Source organism: Atheta coriaria, unplaced genomic scaffold (genome assembly GCF_025399875.1).
Source record: "Atheta coriaria isolate IRGN ID8LTWV9N9 unplaced genomic scaffold, Caltech_Dcor_3.1 hic_scaffold_7_pilon, whole genome shotgun sequence".
In the NCBI taxonomy this organism is placed as follows: domain Eukaryota; kingdom Metazoa; phylum Arthropoda; class Insecta; order Coleoptera; family Staphylinidae; genus Dalotia; species Dalotia coriaria.
In genome coordinates, this window is record NW_027045449.1 from 11,720,463 (window position 1) to 11,741,878 (window position 21,416).

General features: G+C 36.6%; 4 protein-coding genes across 4 annotated transcripts; 2 read left to right on the forward strand and 2 right to left on the reverse strand.

Moving 5' to 3' along the window:
* The first annotated feature begins 35 nt into the window (after window positions 1-35).
* On the forward strand, window positions 36-2,858 carry LOC135795263 (cytochrome P450 3A19-like). The gene is given in 3 exon segments (XM_065306870.1): window positions 36-160; window positions 1,729-2,025; window positions 2,028-2,858. Coding segments are annotated over 2 exon segments (876 nt in total). The 5' UTR covers window positions 36-160; window positions 1,729-1,805; the 3' UTR covers window positions 2,684-2,858.
* On the reverse strand, window positions 2,790-9,550 carry per (period circadian regulator). The gene is given in 16 exon segments (XM_065306865.1): window positions 2,790-3,280; window positions 3,346-3,483; window positions 3,545-3,709; window positions 3,776-3,949; window positions 4,195-4,314; window positions 4,449-4,750; window positions 4,804-5,349; window positions 5,352-5,383; window positions 5,441-5,605; window positions 5,671-5,918; window positions 5,980-6,120; window positions 6,175-6,854; window positions 6,917-7,118; window positions 7,235-7,751; window positions 7,814-7,930; window positions 9,172-9,550. Coding segments are annotated over 15 exon segments (3,597 nt in total). The 5' UTR covers window positions 7,900-7,930; window positions 9,172-9,550; the 3' UTR covers window positions 2,790-3,199.
* A 146-nt stretch (window positions 9,551-9,696) lies between these two features.
* LOC135795579 (zinc finger protein OZF-like) lies at window positions 9,697-11,648 on the reverse strand. Its single transcript, XM_065307295.1, has 5 exons — window positions 11,523-11,648; window positions 11,143-11,425; window positions 10,664-11,086; window positions 10,394-10,609; window positions 9,697-10,321 (listed from the first exon to the last, which is right to left on the reverse strand). The coding sequence occupies exons 1-5, from the start codon at window positions 11,646-11,648 to the stop codon at window positions 9,939-9,941; spliced, it is 1,431 nt and encodes a 476-aa protein (XP_065163367.1). The 3' UTR covers window positions 9,697-9,938.
* A 6,486-nt stretch (window positions 11,649-18,134) lies between these two features.
* On the forward strand, window positions 18,135-20,950 carry slf (C-type lectin domain-containing protein slf). The gene is made up of 4 exons (XM_065307757.1): window positions 18,135-18,358; window positions 19,114-19,246; window positions 19,478-19,657; window positions 20,236-20,950. The coding sequence occupies exons 2-4, from the start codon at window positions 19,114-19,116 to the stop codon at window positions 20,616-20,618; spliced, it is 696 nt and encodes a 231-aa protein (XP_065163829.1). The 5' UTR covers window positions 18,135-18,358; the 3' UTR covers window positions 20,619-20,950.
* Window positions 20,951-21,416: the final 466 nt, after the last annotated feature.

Genomic DNA, 21,416 nt, shown 5'->3' on the forward strand with positions numbered 1-21,416 from the left:
AAAATACGTCGGAAATTATCGCCGACTTTTACAACGCACAAGGTTAAGTCTATGATGCCGATTCTAGAGAAAAAGATTGATGTGTTGGTGAAAGTGTTGGAAAAGAGAGATATTGTCAGTATCATAATGGAGATGTGCATATTGCAGAATGGTTAGACAAGTACGTATTTAATAAAAACTAGCATTTGCCCGGTACTTCGTCGCCGTCGCTTTTAAGTAAAAATAGTAAGGGAGACTGGGTACGGTTGTGACAATTTGTAATTACCAATAGTTTTGTTAATTTACCAGTTAGATCGTTTAACTTTAATTTTGTACATTTGTCTATACGAGAATATGAGGCATCCTGCATCCAACTAGAAGGATTTACAGTTCCAATTGATCACACCGGTCCATCTCTAACAAAATGATCATGATAACGTACTCACGGGAATACAAAAAAAGGAGGAATTGCGTTACCTAAGGCATTGACTGCAAAAATGCATTTAGAAGCAAAAAAGAACGACTATAGTAATGTCACAACCGTACCCACAAAATTTGTCACAACCGTACCCGAACCTCTTTTTCGAAAACAAAAATTCGCCATGGCTTTGTCAAATAATCTACGTAAAAAGTAAATGCTTATAAATAACTACAAATGTTCAATTTAAAACAAACAACAAAAAGAGGTAATCTATCTGTATACAAACAACAATAATTATTAAAAGAAACCGTACAAAAATATTTACTTTTGACTGTCAAAAAGCAATGTGGGCTCCTAGTTATGTTAACGTCGCGCAATAACTGACCAATACTAGAGAAAGCGTTCAAACTTGCAAGCCGCTTCTTTATCCTCTTGCACCCTCCCCCGTATGACGTATAGTTTGAGTTGTTTCCATCAATTACTACCGTACCCTTCCCAGTCTCCCCTAAATTTTATTTTAAAAAAATGAGAAATGCTAATAATGCACTTTTGCGCCATCTCGGATTCAAATATCGAACTATAACTATGATTGAATCTTCATACCAATTTTCATCCGTAATTTAATGCTCTTTAAATCATTATTTTTGAAATTTTTTATAGTTATTCTATTATTCAGGACAAAGACGAATCCAACAAAACATAAATCAACAAAATCTGTTCAGCTGTTCTTGAGTTACAAATGATTTAACTAACACATGTTTCGCAGCGATACTAGCGACACTCAAAAATCGTTTTTCTTTCTTATTTCCTAAACATGAAAACCACGACGCCTAGCAGATTGATAATTGATTTTTCGAGGATATCAAATATTTGCTATTGTAGGTTTAAAACTAAAACAAATTTTTATTTAAAACTAGCTTTTGCCCGCGACTTCATCCCGGTAGTAAGATTCGCAATTTTATGTTAAAGAAATTAATTGTATAAAGAATTGGTAATAATGCACTTCAGCGCGCCATCTCGGATTCAATTATTAAATTATAACTATGATTGAATCTCAATGCCAATTTTTATCCTATAGGAAAGGGCGTCTGTAGCGTTTTCCCGGCAATTAATCAAATTTTTCTCGCCGTAAAAACCATCCTTGAACTTTAACGAACATTTAAAAAAGAATTGGCCAAATTGGTCTTGGCGTTGTTGAGTTATGCGCTTACCAACAGAATTTACGATTTATTTTTATATTATAGATTTTCGTAATGTGGCACCAAAATGCATTGAAAAATTTAATTTACTTTTGCTCTAATTTAGTCATTTTTATTGTTCTAGAGTAGGTGTTGATGTAATTGGTGAAGTAGCTTTCGGTTTAGATTGCAACACACTTGAAGGTTACAACCAAACCTTCTTCGAAATGACCCGTCGTATTTTAAACCCTTCGAAACTAAAAATCATCAAACTGTTACTAACTGGACTAAATAATCCAGCACAATTAGTTGCACTGCTTTCTTCCGACGCCGAAATGTCAAAATACTTCATTGACCTTATCAAGAACACAGTCAATCATCGTTTGTCACACGATATTAAAACCAATGACTTTCTACAATCTTTGATAGATTTACTACAGGATGAACAAAAGAACCTGGAACTGGTCTCAAAATGGCCGAGATACCAGCACAAGCGTTCTTTTTCTTCGTCGCTGGTTCAGAAAGTTCTGCGCGTACTGTGACATTCGCTCTGTATACCTTAGCGAAAAGAACGGATATACAAGAAAAACTACGCGCGGAAATCTTGAAAGACTTAAAGAATAATAATGGAGAATTCACTTACGAATGGTTGATGAACAACGAATATCTGGATATGGTGTTGAAAGAAACTTTAAGGTTATACACGCCTGTTATGACTTTGAATCGTATGTCAACAAGAGATTATGACCTTGACGATGGTTTAACAATCCCGAAGGGGACTTGCATTGTATTTTCATCGTTTGGCTTTCATCGTGACCCGGAATACTTCGAGAAACCTCTAGAATTCATTCCAGAGCGATTTAGCTGCAAAAACAGTGAAAATTTGAAACCGTATACTAATTTACCGTTTGGAGAAGGTACGAGGGGTTGCATAAGTAAAAAATTCGCTTATTTATTAACCAAATTAGAATTGGCAAAGATTATCAGTAAATTCATTGTGATTCCAAGTGAAAAGACTAAATATCCGCTAGAAATTAGTCCTTTAACCGGAAATATGTTGTTAACCCCAAAAGATCCGCTATACTTCAGATTTAAACCAATTTAAACACTTCAAGGACAAATTAGCAAACAATTCAGGTAGAAAATATAAATTTAAAGCAATTTAAACCATGCCTACGTCCAAGACGAAGCATATAATCATAAAAATACTGTTTTTTGGTTAATACCAATTTCTTTTTAATTATTAGTGAATAAATATATCAATGTATAATATTCATAAACTCGTAGTAGATATTAGGCATCCAAAATTACACTGAATTTTACAAAAATATCAAGTGTGTAAAAAGAAGACGTAAAAAAAGTGAACATTAATCTAGTTAAACGCTAATCTACGTACTAAATACCTAACTCAACACAATAAGCGGTTAAACTTTAAATGTTTGCTTGATATTTTTTTGTTGGTTTTTCTTACTTGTGTCCACCTAGCAGATTCAGCAACATCAACAAGTTTCCTGTTTGTGTTCATTTGTGCATCTGTAAGGCATTCATATTTACATCGTGTACTTTGATTGAAGCAAGCAATATCAGTGTGAAGTGTCCGAATGTGGGCGGAGCATAGTGATCATTCTGGTGGCGGAAATGGCGCATTCTCCTCGTAGATCATCATCAGCGAGCTATACGAACGTCGCTTCTTTCTCGGCTGCTGATATAAATCATTTGTGATTAGTTAATATTTAATTAATATTGTTTGTGGTTGCGGTCTGTTACTTTTAAAACGCGCGCTTGATTATCCTCGCCGCTGCTGCTCGAGGATGTGATGCCTTCCTCTAGGGTTAACTTCTTCGACAGTCCGTCTAATTCCATCTCGATGTAGAGCTGATTCAGCTGATCGTTTACTAGCATTGGCTGTGTGAGTTAAAATTAGTTCCAAGTTTGCAAGGTAAACTTTTGTACTAACTAGACTTACCTGGGAGATGTCCTTCAGAGAGTCCAGATCGGATTGCAAGATGTCTTCGAGGCCTTTCAGCGACATCTGGTAGCGATAGATCAGTTCCGGTGTGACTGATACGGCTTCCAGCCACGGGGGGTCGCGTTTACGGATTGGACAACTTTGGTCTTTCGTCCAACTATTCTAAAATCGTCAAAAAAACACGAAAATATTAATCATTCACATTGCTTTGAGGTTATGTCAACTTACATCATCACTTTTATTAGTCTGATTCTCCATATTGTTGCAATCATCATTCGATCCTGATCCAGTATCGGTTTTTAAAAAGGATGAATAAAAACTGGAATAACTCGACTCTTCATCACCAGCCTGAGTGTCACGATACTGATTAATCTGGCTTTTAAGGTCGTTACTCTCAGCCGTCTGTAAAGCAATTAACAAATTATTAGTGATTGCTCAGTGTTTAAGTATAATAACAGCTAAGTGAGTGAAGATGTCTGATGACTTAAGAAATGCGTGAACAAAATTGTCTTCATCATACAGAGGCACGCCTTTTGTAGGCGTTTATCGCATGGCAACGCCATCTCTCTGTGTATGATCAAAACGTGTGGGGTGTTGTGTAATGAGGTGCTGCGTGTGACCAACATCTAAAACGTGTGTGACATAACCTTGCTGTTCAAATAAAAATTGTCCAGTTCGGCTTCGCCGTCAGGCGGACTGACCAGCGGCGAGTCGGGAGAGCAAACCGATTGGAGCGCTAAATCTTTTCGCGAGCATTCCGACATTGCCTAGAAAATTGCATTTGCAGAGAATGAGCAAACTGTGAGTGCGCCAGAATGGCGGCAATACAAACAGTAATACACAAAAAACTTAGAAAGAAGAGAAATTTACAACGAAATCCAACATGGCGGATAATATTTACCTTATTTGCAACACTAGCGGATGCAATCGAACCCATAGCACTACCAGGCTCCGCTTTTACACTTGTAGCTTGCGAGGCAGGGCGTTGAAACATCGGCGTTGATTGGGCACTGAGTGTGCTTGGTTTATGCCCATCTTGAGTAGCACAGTTTGCATTGGAAGAAGCTGCGGCTGGTAGGAGTGGCTCCGGAGCCACCATTTGCTGCGATACCGGTACCGGAAGCATTGACAACGGCGAACAGAAAATCGGAGACGCCGGAAACATCGGATTGTAGTTGTACATCATTGGCGACATATATTGAACTACAAAAACATATTATAATCATAACCTCAATGAGAGAACAATGAAATATTACCTTGGAAGTTTGAATTGAGTGCATTATCAGGGTTGAAAGTCCTCTGAGTAGTCGGTATGTAATAAATCGGCAGGATTCCTGTAGTATACCCGTTAGTAGTGTGTGGTGTGGAGGTTATGCCACAAGATGGAGTCATTGACGGTGTCATCGTCACCGAAAATGGCGGCCACAAGTTAACGTTATTCATCTACACATAAAAAAGCATTAAATTAAATTGTAATTTATTATTAATTTATTGTTAATTTACTGGTTGGTTGTTGGCTGGATTTGTTGTAGGCGTGTGTACGTGTGTCTTATTTGCAGCGAGGGCGTTTCCATGCGCGGTATTCGCATGCTCATTGCTTGCGTCCTGACCAATTAAATGTTTATATTTGGAAACTTTATGACTATCACCCTCCCAGGACTGTGAACCACTCCTTTTGACGCCATGCCCGCCAACATTGGCAACGTCGGCTTTTTCTGCCTTTTCAATTGTGGATTTCTCAGTTTTGTGCATTTTTTTATTCTCACGATCGGCTTTGATGCTTGTGCGATGATCGCGATGCTTTTAACCATCATTTTCTCCATGTCTTCATTATGTCTAAACAAAAAAAATTATTTATAAAAAAAAACACAAAATGGTTTTAATAAGTATTACTTGAATAATAAAGCTTCGGTAAGATGTGGTGGTTTGTAGGAATCATTCGAAGTATGAGTGGCACTTGTAGTGCCAGTTTCCATATTGACATTACTTCCGGAACTTAAATTACCAGCGCTGCCACTTCCGGATGCGCCACTGTTTTGTACTGGTGATAAACACTTCCTATAAACACAAAAAATAAAATTAACCTCAAAACTTGCAAATTTTGTTGTAATTTCAATAATTACTGATTATTTGCGCCGCATTCTTGTGTAGCACTCTTAGCTTCCGGATCCGTATCCGTTGTACTCTGTAAGGGGCCATGTCGTTCACCACTACCATCTGAAACTGTTGTTTTCGGTTTACTCTGAAAGAATCGCTGAATGTTTTCATTGTAATTCAATTGGTTGTAGCTAGGTGGCGTTTCCGATGACGATTTGCTGTCATAATAATCGTGATGCGGCGAGATTTCACCCAACATTACAGAATCTCTGTCCTAGGAAAACAAAATACATTAAATTTGATACAAATAAGTTTAAAATTGCGGTTAGACATACAGATATAGTCGCGTCTTGTGGTAAGTCAATTTGTAGGTTAGATTTGTCAACCTCTCCCATAAGATTCTCCATGAATGTCGCAAGATCTTTGCAGCGTTTGGAAACTTCATGTTTGACGTTTTCAGTGGGTCTTGCTAATTCCTAACCACAAAATTATTAATATTTGTTTTTCTATCTTAAAAATAAACAACTTACAGCGTTGAGTAGTACTAAAATTTCGTTTTGTATGATTTTACTTTCTTTGACAACTTCTTCCGAAACTAATTTCCATTCATCGTCCTTGGGCTGCTCGAAAATGTTAGGATTCAAAGGTCCTTGCAATACTCTATGTAAACCAATTACAAATTCCAGCCGACGTGACCATGGATTAACAAAACTAGACCATTCGGTTTCAATCATGGCGAATCCGCCATTTTGTACCGCGAAGCGATACGGCTTACTCCGAAACACCGAACCGGCAATTTGACACATATGCAATACCGATTCGTACACCTCTTTCAAAAAAGGCATATCCTCTGGATGATAAAAATCAAACACTGACTTTCCAAGCATGTCCTGCGGCAGAAACCCGAAGTTGGTAACAACATCAGGATCCACATGGCTGAAGATACACGTCGACGTGTGACGCATGCCAAATTTTGGACTCTTGCGTGTTTCCACCGGTACTTTGTACGAAGAGAAGACCGGCACAGCTACCACAACAAGAAACATATTGGCATTGTTCTCGATCATTTTCACGGTGCTGTCTGTGATGTGCCGAAAGGTGATTGTAAGTTGGTAGGCTTCATGCGTCACCGCTTTCTCGACAACGCTGTAACCATTCGACTTCAGGCCGCGATACTTTCGCAAACAGACATATAACGTATTCTTAATATCTGCAAAACAAACACACATAAAGACACAATACTACAATGAGTAAAAAATGAGGTTATGTTACCGTTATTCTTGTCGGTGACACAGGGCAGCACAATCTTGGTGGTGATTTGATTCGAAAACGTCTCGCGGTCCTTAGGATGGACGAAATCAATAAAGGACCTGCCCAGCCACATGTCCTTGGGGAAACCTAGCAGTGTTGTAAGGTTCGGCGTCGTGTACAGCACCATTCCGTCGTACATCGAGATGACGCAACAAAATCCGTCCTTTGTGAATCATTACATGATATCGTTAATATATTAGCATTGTTGTTGCGCAACCATACATACACATGGAAGAATCCCATATAAAGCGAACATAAAGCGAATAAAGATTATTTTACCTCTGGTTGACTGGGTATCTTGTTGTCGCAAATCTCCGGCGGCATCTTCATCAACTCAACATCATCATCCAAAGTGGTTGGTGAGATGTTTTCCTCAGCGTCACCATCCGCGTCCATTCTAGCCGGTGCCCATGGTGACAACTCACTGTTGGTGATAGGTTCAGTTGGTTCAATGATGTCTTTAATAATGGCGGAGTCGCCAGGTTCCACGCCGCCATTTTCTACGTTTGTGTTGGCAACTGGCAACTCTGCCGCTGTGGTTGATGGTAATGCTTCCGGCGTATTCTCAACAATAACGTCTTTATTGTTGATAGTGGTTCTTTCAACCGGTGTGACTGTTTCACACTTTGTACTGGTGATAGTGTTGGTTGACGATTTACTCTTCTTCTTATTTTTGTCTTTTGCGCGTTTACTCGGCGGTGGTGGGCCATCAGTGCTGCCATCTACAGTAGGCGCTCCGCAATAACCACTGCTACGGCTTGAGTTGGATCCGCTGTGGCGAGATTTTGAACTAGCGCTGTAAGCAGCATAAATGTGAGGTTAAATCTGCGTTTAGTGCGCAGTTTTGTTTATTATTACCTTCGTTGTGAGTTACTATTACTGCAGCTGTTTGAATATCCCGAATCGGATATTTTCGTGTTGGTGGTGCCCGACTCCGACTCCATTTTGTCTCCGTTTCTGGTTGCGTGTATCTAGCTTTGATAAAATAAATTGTATTTAACATTTATTTTGATGCGGTTGATATAATAACGCAAAACACACGTGTAAATGAAGAGAGGTAAAGCAGCTCACGTTCCGCGGCGCATGAATGGTTACCAGCGGTCTCTGAAAACGTTTTCCCCCGCGGGGCGCGCGGCGCAGTATCCCCTCGATGTGTGATATGCGTGTGTGTTTTATTTCTGCGCGTCGATGTAACGGTAACGTGACCTTTTAACATTTTCCCTTCTACTTTCTATTTTCGAACGACGTGTGTTTACCTAATCGCTGCTTTTATTATTAGCCGCCATTGCTGCGCTTGCATTATCCTGCTGTTTCTTTTATTCTACCTACATCCAGATATAACTCGTTTGTGTGTTGCCATGGCAACCGAAACGCATCCAGAAAGAATTGCAAAACTAATGAGAAAACTTTGCGCACACGATCGTAATTTGCAGCCCCCGGTGGTGGTGGTGTCAGCGCGCATCTATAAATAGTCCATTGCAATTAGAAAACGTGTCCGGTAACGCGTTGCAGAACCCGTGCGCTTCATAAATTGCAATTAGTTTAAAATCGCAATCACGCAAACAAAAAAAAAACGTCGCCGGCACGTGACATGGAAATAATTTTATTCCCAAATGTCAAAAATATCAACTGTCATAGCATATAGATTAGGTTATGTTGATGTGGATTGTTGCATGTGCGGTTTATTTCTATTATATAAGAAAAAGAAGATGCATGTGGATGATATGTAAAAGATGGCTGCCGTCAGTTACACAACGTGACAGGACCTCAAAGTTGATGATATAACCCTCGCGTGGCTCTTCCCCACATCGACCTAGACATGGATTATAATCAGTAACTTCATCGCTTCTAATATATATAGATTTAAAAAAGGTGAGTTGATGAAGATGTTTACTTGTCTTGGCCCGTCACTGCCATCCTGAGATGCGTGCCGCACGGCAACGTGATCTCAACATTTCCCTTCGCACCAGAAGACACAAACATACGAAATAAACATGTTGCGCATGTTGATAAGCGTGCCATCGACACGTTGAACACATTTATAATCATATCTAACAACATTCAATAAACCACACCGAAAAACAAAGTAAATTCAAAGAAAATTCTATTTTTATGCGACCTTGAAACTTTTGACAGTTAATCTGAGTTTTGTAATGTATACAACTTTTATACACATCAAACTACATTTAACATAGATACATAAACATAAAACTTACTTTGAATTGTTTTGTTTGACTTTTGTTTTGGTTGGGTGATTGTTTCAAACAATCGCTGGTCGCATAATTACTACGCAGTGGTACGTCGTTGATGTGCGATGTGGTAGCGGCGCATTCGGACTGGTCGTGTCGGCTGTTTGCGAATTACTATCTCTCGGGGTAGCTCTCGCGCGAAACAAACGCCGCACGCCGCGTCGAACGTAAGGGAGAGCGATCACGCTCTTTGCAACGTGAGCGGCAGACAAAAACAGCGCTAGGGGCGCCTGCTGCCAGCGACGTGCACACAACAAGCTGTTTCGCTAAGAGATAAAATTACACCGATCATATTTTAGCCATAAATATATTAATAAACATAAAACAAACGGCGTATAATCTCTTACGGGCAGCTAAAAATATAAACATCATGTAGATCAAGTTGCAGCCATCAAAAACTGTGTTTACATTGCCTGTAATGTTGGTTGCGTTATTTTAGGCGTGCGCGAAATGTAACTGTAAACACTTAGTGGTGTGTTAATTATAATCACATTGTCAGCACGGTATAATTAGCACAGTGTGCAATTATACAGAGATTTATTTACAAAAATCGATCGGAATCTATAAATAAATGAATATATGCACATAATCTCGTTTAGCACGGCTTAAAAAATAAATAAATAAATGTCATATAACACGCAACGTTCCTAAAATACTTCCATGCTATCAATAGCCTGTCGGCGTTTGCTTAAGACATAAGACATAACATTATCTAATCAATACCTGTGTGTGCATTATAAAACAGAGGCGGTTTCGTCGAGTTCGTTTTTTATGTCCGCCTTGCGGTGGATCTTCTTGTGCGTCTTCAGCGCGCTGGTTTGTCGGAAGGCTTGACCGCAAACATCGCACACGTATGGCCGTTCGCCGGTGTGAATCCGCAGGTGTGACACCAAATCGTTGCTCTGTGAAAACGCACGCGTGCAATGCGGACAACTGTATGGTTTTTCGCCGGTGTGCGTTCGGCGATGGCGCGATAGAATTCCCGAGCGTGAAAAACGCATTTTGCACACTTCGCATTCGTACGGTTTTTCACCCGAATGAATGCGTTTGTGTTTCGTTAGAGATGATGATGTCGTAAAGCCGTGAGAACATATATTACACACATATGGTTTGGCACCTAGTAAAAATTAGTGTTTATTATTTAGTGTATACTTGGTTGCATACTTTTAAGGCTAAATGGTTTGCTTACCGGTATGTTTCCGAGTGTGCGCACCTAATTCACCCTTACTGGCGAATTTACTCCCGCAAATATTACACGAATGTGCTTTTACACCACTGTGTCTGATTGTGTGTTGCCTAAGATTTCCTAATTGATTGAATCCTTTACCACACACCGAACACAAAAATGGTTTCTCACCGTTATGCGTACGGATGTGATCTTTAAGGTTAGAAATTTGATTGAATCCTACAAATTTTATTAATATTATTATCATTACACACTTCCTAAAACAATTCTTACCTTTTCCACACTGTTTGCATATGTGTGGTTTTACTCCAGTGTGCATATTCATATGATGTGTGTACTGTTGCATTCGTGCAAATCCTTTATTACATTCCTTGCAGTTGTATGGCTTAACTGTTTCATGCGTCAATAGATGGCGCGAGAAATGCGATGCTGTTGTGAATGCCTTACCGCAGAATTCACATTGATGCTTTTTCTTCACATGTTTACTGAGATGTGTATCAAACTCTGACTGATACTCACAGACTTCATTACACACTGGACATTGTAATGTCTGGTCCAATTTAGGTTCATGTATATTCAATACACATTCAACTTTATCATGCAAATCAGTTTCTTGGAGGCTTTGGATGAGTTCATCATTTGGCAGTGTAACAATCTCAACTTCATTGATTGAATCAAAAAAGTCTCTTCTGGTTCACTTTCAGGCTGATAATCTGGGTCTGAATCAGTTTCTCTTTGTTCATGGCTTTGACTATGATCCACTACAATATTTTCCGGTGTTTTGTCATTGAGTTGAGTTGGATTTTCATTTAGTAATTCATTTGGACCTTCGCTGTCAATATTTTTATGTAGAGTTGTATCTAAGGGTAAATCTGTCTTGACAATTACAACTTCCACTTTTTCTAGAGTAGCATTAAAGGTTTTTCTTAATATTTCGTCGGAATTCTTGCACATAAGCTTGAAATTGTGTAATTCAATGGCTTTCTTTGCACATGGTGAGCAGATTTGATTCGGCAGTCCATCTTCCTTTGCAATCTAAAAATATCACTCATTTTGTATAATTCTGCTCAATTTAAATTGCAGATTGGTAGTTTAGGAGTATATTTAGATGTTTACAATAAAGACGTGTTACCTCTATGTCGGCGCAAGCCACAATACACTCAGCTAATGATTGATAAGATTGACTGATTGATGGAAAGGTGATTTGCTCAATGTGTTCACCCACGAAGAGCGGCAAAAGATCAACGTCAACCGTCATGCAAGTGCGACACGTATTGGAAAACGTGTTCGCTTGCATTTTCTTCCAGGGATTCAGTGGTGATGAGTTAGAAATTTGCTTTTAGAAGGTTTTGAATTCGAGAAACATTTTAACCTCTCATCATTGTAATGACAACAACAGACGCCATGTATGCTAACATGCAGAATAAGTTGCCTATAGTTATCATGAAATTTTATGATTTTCAAAAGAAAAACATAAAAATTAATATTTTTTTCACAAGTTGTGAATTTAAAACAAACAAATAAATAAAAAATATAGTTTAAAACATATATATAAAAGAAATTAATAGTGTTGCAAGTATTAGGTGTCTCGTTGTGTAGAATGCAACAAAAATCTCATTACAAGTCATAATGAAAGTGTTTTTAATTTAATACAACAATGAAATGGCTAATGACAAGACGTTTAATCGAAATGTCTTGTTGCGACGTTGTAATCAGATGTGTAATATGCATGACATGGTAATGTGCGCATGTGTGTTGAACTGTGAAGTACTTTAAAGTGTTTTACGGCAATTGTATGCTAATAAAGTGTTATTTAGCGATAGTTGCGATTCTACAACAATTAAACGCTTCTGTGGCTTTGTAAAGGTGAGAAGGTGAGATCGAAGGAGAAGACGTGATCGTCCGAGCGACGATTGATCCGTGAGGATGAATTCGAAGCGTTGAAAAATTCGGTCAAGTGCGTTCGTTGTTCACGCGCGCGCAAACACACGTTCGCACGATCACACGAACCACATTCAACTTTTTCAAAAATTGGAATTATTAATTCATAAAACAATAATTTTAGTATTATTAATATATTAATATGTTATTTTTATGTATAAAGTTGTATTTTGATGATTTTGACATTTTTGACATTCTGTCACTATCCTCAAATGTATATTATACTTGCAGCGACTGCAACCCAATATACAAGTATAATTTTGATTCCTAATTCAATAATTTTTATATTTTCTGATCGAAATTTTGCTTTTTAGGTTAAATCACTAATAAAACAAGTGTTTTATTGATTGTGGAGGGAATACTGGTGCAAATCAGTGTGCAGTTGGGTTAATTAATAAGATTCGCGTCAACACTTTAATCCTCCGTAAAAGTCATACCGATGCCGATCGTGTGGAATCGTAGATGCTGTAGAGAATTCAGTCAAGGATGTTCGTCAAACTCGCATTGGCTGCGTTCACGTTCATGTCGTTTCGTCCGGCCGATCGAGCATCTCACGATGTCTCACGTCTTCAATCATTCTTGGCGGCTAAATTATACAGCTTCAAACACACTCTTTTTAACTCATCTCAAACTACCATCTAATCGCATATTACGAAATGTTAAAATGCAAACACAAAAGAAAAAACATCAAAAAAGTGTTAGTTGGGTTGCCTACATATTAAAAAAGAAGACATAATTATTATAAATCAATTAGTATACGAATAATCAATGAAAAACTAAAAATATTAAACTAAATCCACAAATCAAGCTAAAACACCGCAACTATATAAAACTTGTTAGTATTTACCTCATGTTTAACATTTAATATTAAATCATAGCATGTTACTAACTAATATCCAATAGAATTCCAAGTTATGAGCATGAGCAATTAACATCACACATCAAACATGGTTCGATGAGTGTTGGAGTAGCAGGTACAACGCCGAACATGGCAAACATTGCGTGGTACGAGTCTACGAGTAATTAAATCCATGATCCATCGATATTGAATCGATGCGCGCGATGATGGGACGCGGTGAAAGTTTTAGAGGGACAAGGTCGACGCCAAAAAGCCAACAAACGCGCACCTGCACACCGCAGGTAAACCCAACCACTCTTAACACTTAACACTTCAACTCGAGATTCCATTAAATACTTACATTCGTAAGCATTGTAGCCATATTACGCATGCGCAAATCACTCTTTTCTCAATGCACACACACTGTGAGCTTTCTTTTATTGACATTTTCGTTCCGCGTCGAATCAAATAAAAAACGTTTTCTAAACTTTTAATGTCATAATCATCGGACGTCAAAGATCAGATGCATATTGATTCGTTTTTTTATGTTGTTGTTGCTCATTTTGGCGGTTTATGTAAATTTGTAGAAATCGAAAACAACCGGAACAAGGAAATATTTGGATCACCTGCAGTGCGGTCTGCATACAAGAATTTTCACTGCTGTGTGATTTATTTTGTTGAACAATAAAATAAAAAATAAAAAATTAATAATTTTTATAATAAAATGAAATTTTAATTAACAATAGACACTAACTTTTGTTAAAAAGAAGAATTACGTAATTTCTATTTGTTTGTTATGCATGCAAACAAAAACAAGATTATGCGCTGATTAATTATGGTTCTAGTAATCTAATAATCTAGAATTTGGCATTTGTCGGTCGGCATATGTCGTTGGGTATGCAAATTATGCGAAACAAATCAAAACGTGTGTTTGCTTTCTTTAACCTACATCTATAACATAAAAAACAAAGTTGGGTTAGTTACACCACTTATAACTCAAGATTGGCTGGACAGATTTTGATGATCTATGATTTGTTAGATTCTTCTATGTCCCGAATAGCAGAATAATTATTAAAATATCAAAAATTTTAACTTAAAAGGTGCTAAATAAGGGATGAAAGGTGGTATAGAGATTCAATCATAGTCTTAGTAAAATAATTGAATCCCAGATGGCGCTAAACTCAATTAATAGCATTTTTTAGTTTGTCAAAATAAAATTTTGAATTTTAAATTTATTATTACTTAAATTTAATAATTTTTAACATTGAAATTTATGTCATTTACTAACAATCACAAAAACCTATCCTAGAATTATAAAACTTTACACATCTGAATAGATGACCACGAAGAATGAAAGCAAATTGCATCTAATAATTATTTTAATCATGTATGATCCTAACCTCGAAATATCAACTTCTTATAAACTTTAATTAGTCACTTATTGCTTGGAGGTGTTGATGTTTATTGCCACTTAAACTGATTTATTTAATTTTTTCGTTGGAGAATTCTAATGAGACGCAAATTAAAAGCAGTTATGAAACCTTCGTATTAATTTTCAGCGCACGTTTCGTGATTCATCCTTCATTCCTTCAAAAACCAAGCCAACTACTTACGCTGACCTTGTCGCTACTCCTTCACACTCATGTCAAACAGAATGAAATCATTTTTGTTTATGTCGAAATAATCTGATTTCTTTTTTATTGTTTTTAACTTGTTTGATAATCTATAATATAAAAATGAATTGGAAAATTTGTTGGTAAGCGCATAACTCAACAACGCTTAGACCAATTTGGCCAATTATTTTTTTAAAATGTTCGTTAATGTCCAAGGATGGTTTTTACGGCGAGAAAAATTCGAATAATTGCCGGGAAAACCCTAAAAACAGCCCTTTTCTATAGAATAAAAGTTGGCATTGAGATTCAATCATAGTTATAGTTAAATAGTTGAATCCGAGATGGCGCGCTGAAGTGCATTATTAGCAATTTTTTATATAATTAATTTCTTTAAAATATAATTGCGAATTTTATTGAAAGAATTGAGACATACTATGTCTAGAACAAGAGAGAAAAAACAAATTACATTTTTATTAAAGACTACAATTATACAATTAAATATGTAATGTGTTATATTGGTTGCCTATATTGTGCTGTACAAGTGTAAAACTGGTTGCGTTTCAATTGAAATAAATTAAACTCAAATCGTTTGAAAGTTGTACATTAATGATTCTGCACGTCTCTATAGAATCTCTAGGTTAATCCGCTGTGCAGAAACTAATTAAGATCATTACCATTAAGGTCTGCCTCGCTGCGCACGGTGCGCATTATTTACTTTATTCACATCTTCGCTGCGTCTGCCTGCTGGAGTTCAATTAGAATTAGATAATTCGAGACGATTAAATAACGACTCGAGGTCGCTTGGAACACACAAAAAAAAATCTCCAAGAACAATCGATCCAACACTAGATAGAAATTTTAACTGAATCACACGCCTGTTAACTTATTTTATTTGTGTGAAAATTTCATCCGAACGGGATTTAATTATCTTTAGCATAAATTTGTTGTGTTTTTTATTATCAGATTTAATTGCAAAGTGTAATTAATCAGTGAACATCATGTGAACATCTGCAATTAAATTTTTTCTTGGGTATTTACTTGTAGATTGTTAATATTTTAATGTGTTTGATGTATTCTTAAACGTTTCCACGCTGCGAGATGCCGGATTGGTGTATTGTGGACATTAGGTTCAATGACAATCAAGAATAAGTAATAAACTGGTCGTGGATGTCGCAATTGTTTCGAGTTTGTTATTGTGCGCGTGCTAATCTGGCGGCGAGGTGGTTGCGACACCTGCGAACACATCAATATGGCTGGTCACATTTTTTTTCGGTTATTTATATGCGTTAATTATTATCAAAACATTGAAAATTTTACCTGCAACTTTATTTTCGTGTTTTTTTTTTGTTTTTAATTAATTAATTGTTATTTTCTTGTTTAAAACTTAGTATTTGTTGATTTTATCAATAAAATTTGTATTTTTATTTTAATAAACTGAGAATAGCTAATAATGCACTTTAGTGCCATCTATGATTTAATTATTGAACTATAACTATGATTGAATCTCAATACCAACTTTAATTTTTTATTTAACACCTTTTAAGTAATAATTTTTAATTTTTTAATAATTATTCTATTATTCGAGACTAAGACACATCCAACAAATCATAGATCATCAAAATCTGTCCAGCGGTTCTTGAGTTATAAACGTTTTAACTAACCCGACTTGGTTAAATTTATTAATTGTTATTTAAAAAGACTTTACACACTCAATAAACAATTTATTGCTTAAACTTTATTGACAAGAGGTCAAAATTCAAGAAGTCACGTCACGTTAAAAGAATGCCATGTTTTTTTCCGCAAATCTCCCAAATTCCGCCCATTTTTTCAGCCTGTTGACAATTCAGAAAACATAATTCTTTAAATTCCATGAAATTCAAGAAGACTTAAAACAACATTATTATTAATCTACCAGGATGCTGTTGTTTAAGGTTGGCTCGTTGAATGGTTAAATACCGCTGCGTCTACATCGGTTTTTAATGCTTCCAACATCAATTCATTTAGGATTCAACATTCAAGATTCAACATTAGCAATAATCTCGCGTGTCGCGTGCTATTTTTACGCGAGACTTTAGTGACAAGGCGACGACGACGCGCCGGCAAATGGTATTGTAATTTAATTCGCGATGAAACATTAAAATTTTAGATTTTTAGAACTCGAATCGTGAACACGAACAGGATGCAACAATCATCAACTCACGCCGCACAAAAACTACAAATAATAATGAATTATTATAAAATTGTGCTTAAGATAACTGTAGATTGAATTTTGACGTTTGTTTAGTATTAGATAATTGCAATAAAATGCAAATTATGTGCGCTCACATAATGCACGCCGGTAATAATAATTAAGTAAAACAATTCGCATTTGCATATGAAGCAGGCGATGGTTATTTTCGTTTATCTCGGCGCAAACATCTCGAAAATGTTATGATTGTAACGGATCTTATTGTAATATGGGATTTCCTCTTATTACAACAGTAGGATACAGAATGCAACACATTTGAAATTAGTTCCAATTTACAAATACAGATGGCGTAAGTGTATGTAGCTACAAACATCATAAATCTAACCTGAAACTTATACAAATAAAAATTACTTGTAACTTTTATCCATAACTAGATAGTGTTTAATAAGAATGTAATTCGTTTTTACTCTCTTGTTCTAGACATAGTATGTGACAATACTATCAATAAGATTCGCAATTTTATTTTAAAGAAATTAATTGTATTAAAATTGGTAATAATGCACTTCAGCGCGCCATCTCGGATTCAACTATTTAACTATAACAATGATTGAATCTCAATGCCAAATTTTATCCAATAGAAAAGAGCTGTCTTTAGGGTTTTCACGGCAATTATTCGAATTTTTCTCGCCGTAAAAACCATCCTTGGACTTTAACGAACATTAAAAAAAAAAGAATTGGCCAAATTGATCTAGGCGTTGTTGAGTTATGCGCTTACCAACAGATTTTGCGATTTATTTTTATATTATTGATACTCGTATATCGTAATACTTAGACAAGCGATAATTTCGTTTTTTCTGCTTAAAATTTTTATGAATAACACGGATCTTGTTGAAATTTGGAATTTCCTGTTATTATACAAGCAGGATATCGACTCCAACACAAAATAAATTAATTTAAATCTTAAAATACAGATGGCGCTAGTGTAGACACATACAAAGTCCTAAATCTAACCTAAACTATTCAGTTATGTACCTATATAAAAATTAATATTACAGCTTTTGTCTTCTTGAATATTTCGTATTTAATACTCGCGTGTACTAAATGTGTGTGAGTGAATCAAGTCTCGTGGCTGGCAGGTAAAGGTAAGCCTCCGTTCAATATAAATATAACTCTCACTCTTCGTGGGACGTTGTTTCAGTGTGTGCTCGACGTTCGGACTGAGTGGTTTCGGTGCATCGGCAGCGCTGCACCAAAGTTTTCGTCACTTTTTCGAACGCGCAGGATCAAGTCGCGACCCACAGCCACTCAAGAAAGACATTAAGGTGTGACTAAAGTACCACTTGCGGTTTGGAGATTTTTCCACGGACACTGGCAAATTATTCACAATTGTAAGTTGGGCGTTTTTCCTCGTTATTTACTCGTTAAATTTAAGTTGAAAACTATTATTGATTTAAAGATGTGCTAAAAACGATCGTATAAAACCAAAGTGCACACAACACACACATTATTATGTCATAATGGTTTGGCCGATGGAGATTTTTTTTTCTCGGTTGTGTTGCGCAACACATCCACAACTCGAAACGCGTACGAGTTTACGACAAATTAAACTTAAACAACAAAACAAGAACCGCCATATATTGGATATATTCGAGTGATGCTGGATATATTCAAGATTATACAGAGTGTTTTAGTAATTTTTTTTTCATTGAAAAAATTTTTAAAAAATTTTTTTTGTTTAATTTTAAAAGTTTTGAATTTTAAATTATAATTTAATGATTTATTGTTTATTCGTCATTGGTAATAGGTATTAAGTAATCGTTTTTATCTTATTCAATTGTTGTTGTATTTTATTGGCGTGTTAGTTAACCGTGTGCACTTTTAATTTAATCAGCTATTATCTGAGCGTGAGCAGGATTTAGTTCATTCATTGTATAATCATTTTTACGTCCTTTTCGAAACTTGTTCGCCGTTGGGAAACGATGGCGCCTCGCATCGATTTAACATTTTGTTTCACTCTAGGCGACAACTGCTCCGATTCCATAATTTTTATCGCGCGAAATAAAATCGAACAACTTTCAATTGTTTCTAAAATCAACGTTTTAAATTCGAATAAAAATCGAAAGTTTTGTCATTTATGTTTCAGATGAAATTCGCGTGGCTTATAATGGCCGCTGTGGTTGTGGTGTTGTCCCAGCAGGTGGCAGCACAGAACCGTCCAAATAACAACCGCCCAGGACGTTTTCTATCACTGCCCAACGCACAGAAATGCGCAAATCGTAAGGCAACAATTGAATTTATCCATAAACGAGTAAAATTTGTGAAATTTGCATTCGCGTGCGGCTGAAAACCGGCAGACCGAGACCGAGAAAACTTTCTAAACATCTTCGCTCATCAGCCGCAACCGCAATGTCTTCTTGTATCACTTGTATTACACTCCGGCGTTGGGCAATTAATTACCCACATTGCCGATGTCATTGTACGTGATTAATTCGTTTTTGGGTTCGCAGGACCGAAGCAGTTCTTCTTCCGCGGCAAGAACTACTTCTTCAGCGGTCACGTGCCCGAACTGGCCGGCAGGAAAGTCGACTGGCTCGATGGCAGGAATATTTGTCGCGAGTACTGCATGGATCTTGTCTCGCTCGAGAGCCAAGAGAAGAATAACATGATCTTCCGCCTCATTCAACAGAGTAAGCATCACTGAACATAACTTAACACTTTATTATAATGTGAAGACACGTATAATGATAGATGCACTTACTTAACCTCATTTAACCTAACTTTTTATTGTTTGCTGTGTAAAATGCCAGCGGTTTGCACAACGCGCGCGCGCGTGCGCCGCGTGCTTAAAACCCTTTTAAATCATCTTAAATGTTTCCAAATGTTGCTGCAACGCGCGCGCGGCGCACTTTTTGTTTGCTTTGTGCGCGATTGTGCAAACGCATCTTCATATTTTATTTATCTTCGTGTTTATCGACGACACGCCGGCGTCGGCTTCATGATCGTTAAATCGTACTATGCGAAATGCCAGCGCAACGCGCTGAGACTTGTGAGATGTGATCATTTCGCAACGGTTATTCGCGGCTTCGTGCGCTTCTTTTCGTTTTCGTTTTTCATTTCGCACTTGAGCGAGCGAAACTTACCGCATACTAATTACACATTTGTTTTGTTGGCGTTTTTCGTAATTTCAAACTTATTTTCTAGTAGTTTAACTTACTAATTGTTGTATGCTTGGTTGCCTATGTTAACTTTTACTTTGTGTCTGTAGATGATGTGCCATACATTTGGACTTCTGGCCGATTGTGTGACTTCAAGGGATGTGAAAACCGCCCGGACTTGGAGCCAAAGAATATTCTTGGATGGTTCTGGTCTGCTAGCCGTGAGAAGATGGCACCTACTAATCAAACACCAAACGGATGGAATTATAATCCATGGTCTTCCACTGGGCATAAGAAACAGAAGCAACCGGATAATGCTGAATTTGATATTAATGGCACCACTGAATCGTGTTTGTCTATTCTTAACAATGTTTACAATGATGGTATTGCTTGGCATGACGTTGCTTGCTACCACGAGAAGCCGTTCGTTTGTGAGGACAGCGAGGAACTGCTCAACTATATCGCCGCTACAAATCGCGGAATTCGCTTGTAAATTTTGAATCACAACAACAACAACAACAACAACAAAAAATAAATTGAAAATAACAACGGAATGAAAACAAATTAAATGTTTATGTTTGGAATAAAAATAATTCGAAAAATTACATCATGCGCAAGAACAAAAAGAGAAGAATGTTTTAATACACAGTGGATATAATTAAGGTTAATTTGTGTATGACATAAATTTTGATTGCAATCTGATTGCTGAAGCGGTACAACGTAAACAGGAGCATTTTGTGTGTATAAAATTTTGTATTTATTATAAATATGAATTTAGAAATATGCTATTTTCTAAAATAACAATAAATTTAATTAAAAAAGAAATTATTGCACATTTTCACTTTTTTTCACAAATCATGATTAAATCATCTCAGATTTATCCATTTGATATATTTTGAAATCGTATTATAGATGAAGAAACTCTCCACAAATTGCATTCCCTTTTTACCTTTACCTATAATAAAAAATGAATCAGAAAATCTGTTGGTAAGCGCATAACTCAACAACGCCTAGACCAATTTGGTTCATTCTTTTTTTTAATGTTCGGTAAAGTCCAAGGAAGGTTTTTACCACGAGAAAAATTCGAAAAATTGCCGGAAAAATCCTGAACACATTCCTTTTCTATAGGATAAAAGTTGGTTTTGAGATTCAATCATAGTTATAGTTAAATAGTTGAATCCGAGATGGCGCGCTGAAGTGCATTGTTAGCAATTCTTTATATAATTAATTTCATTAAAATAAAATTGCGAATCTTATTGATAGAATTGACACATACTATGTCTAGAACAAG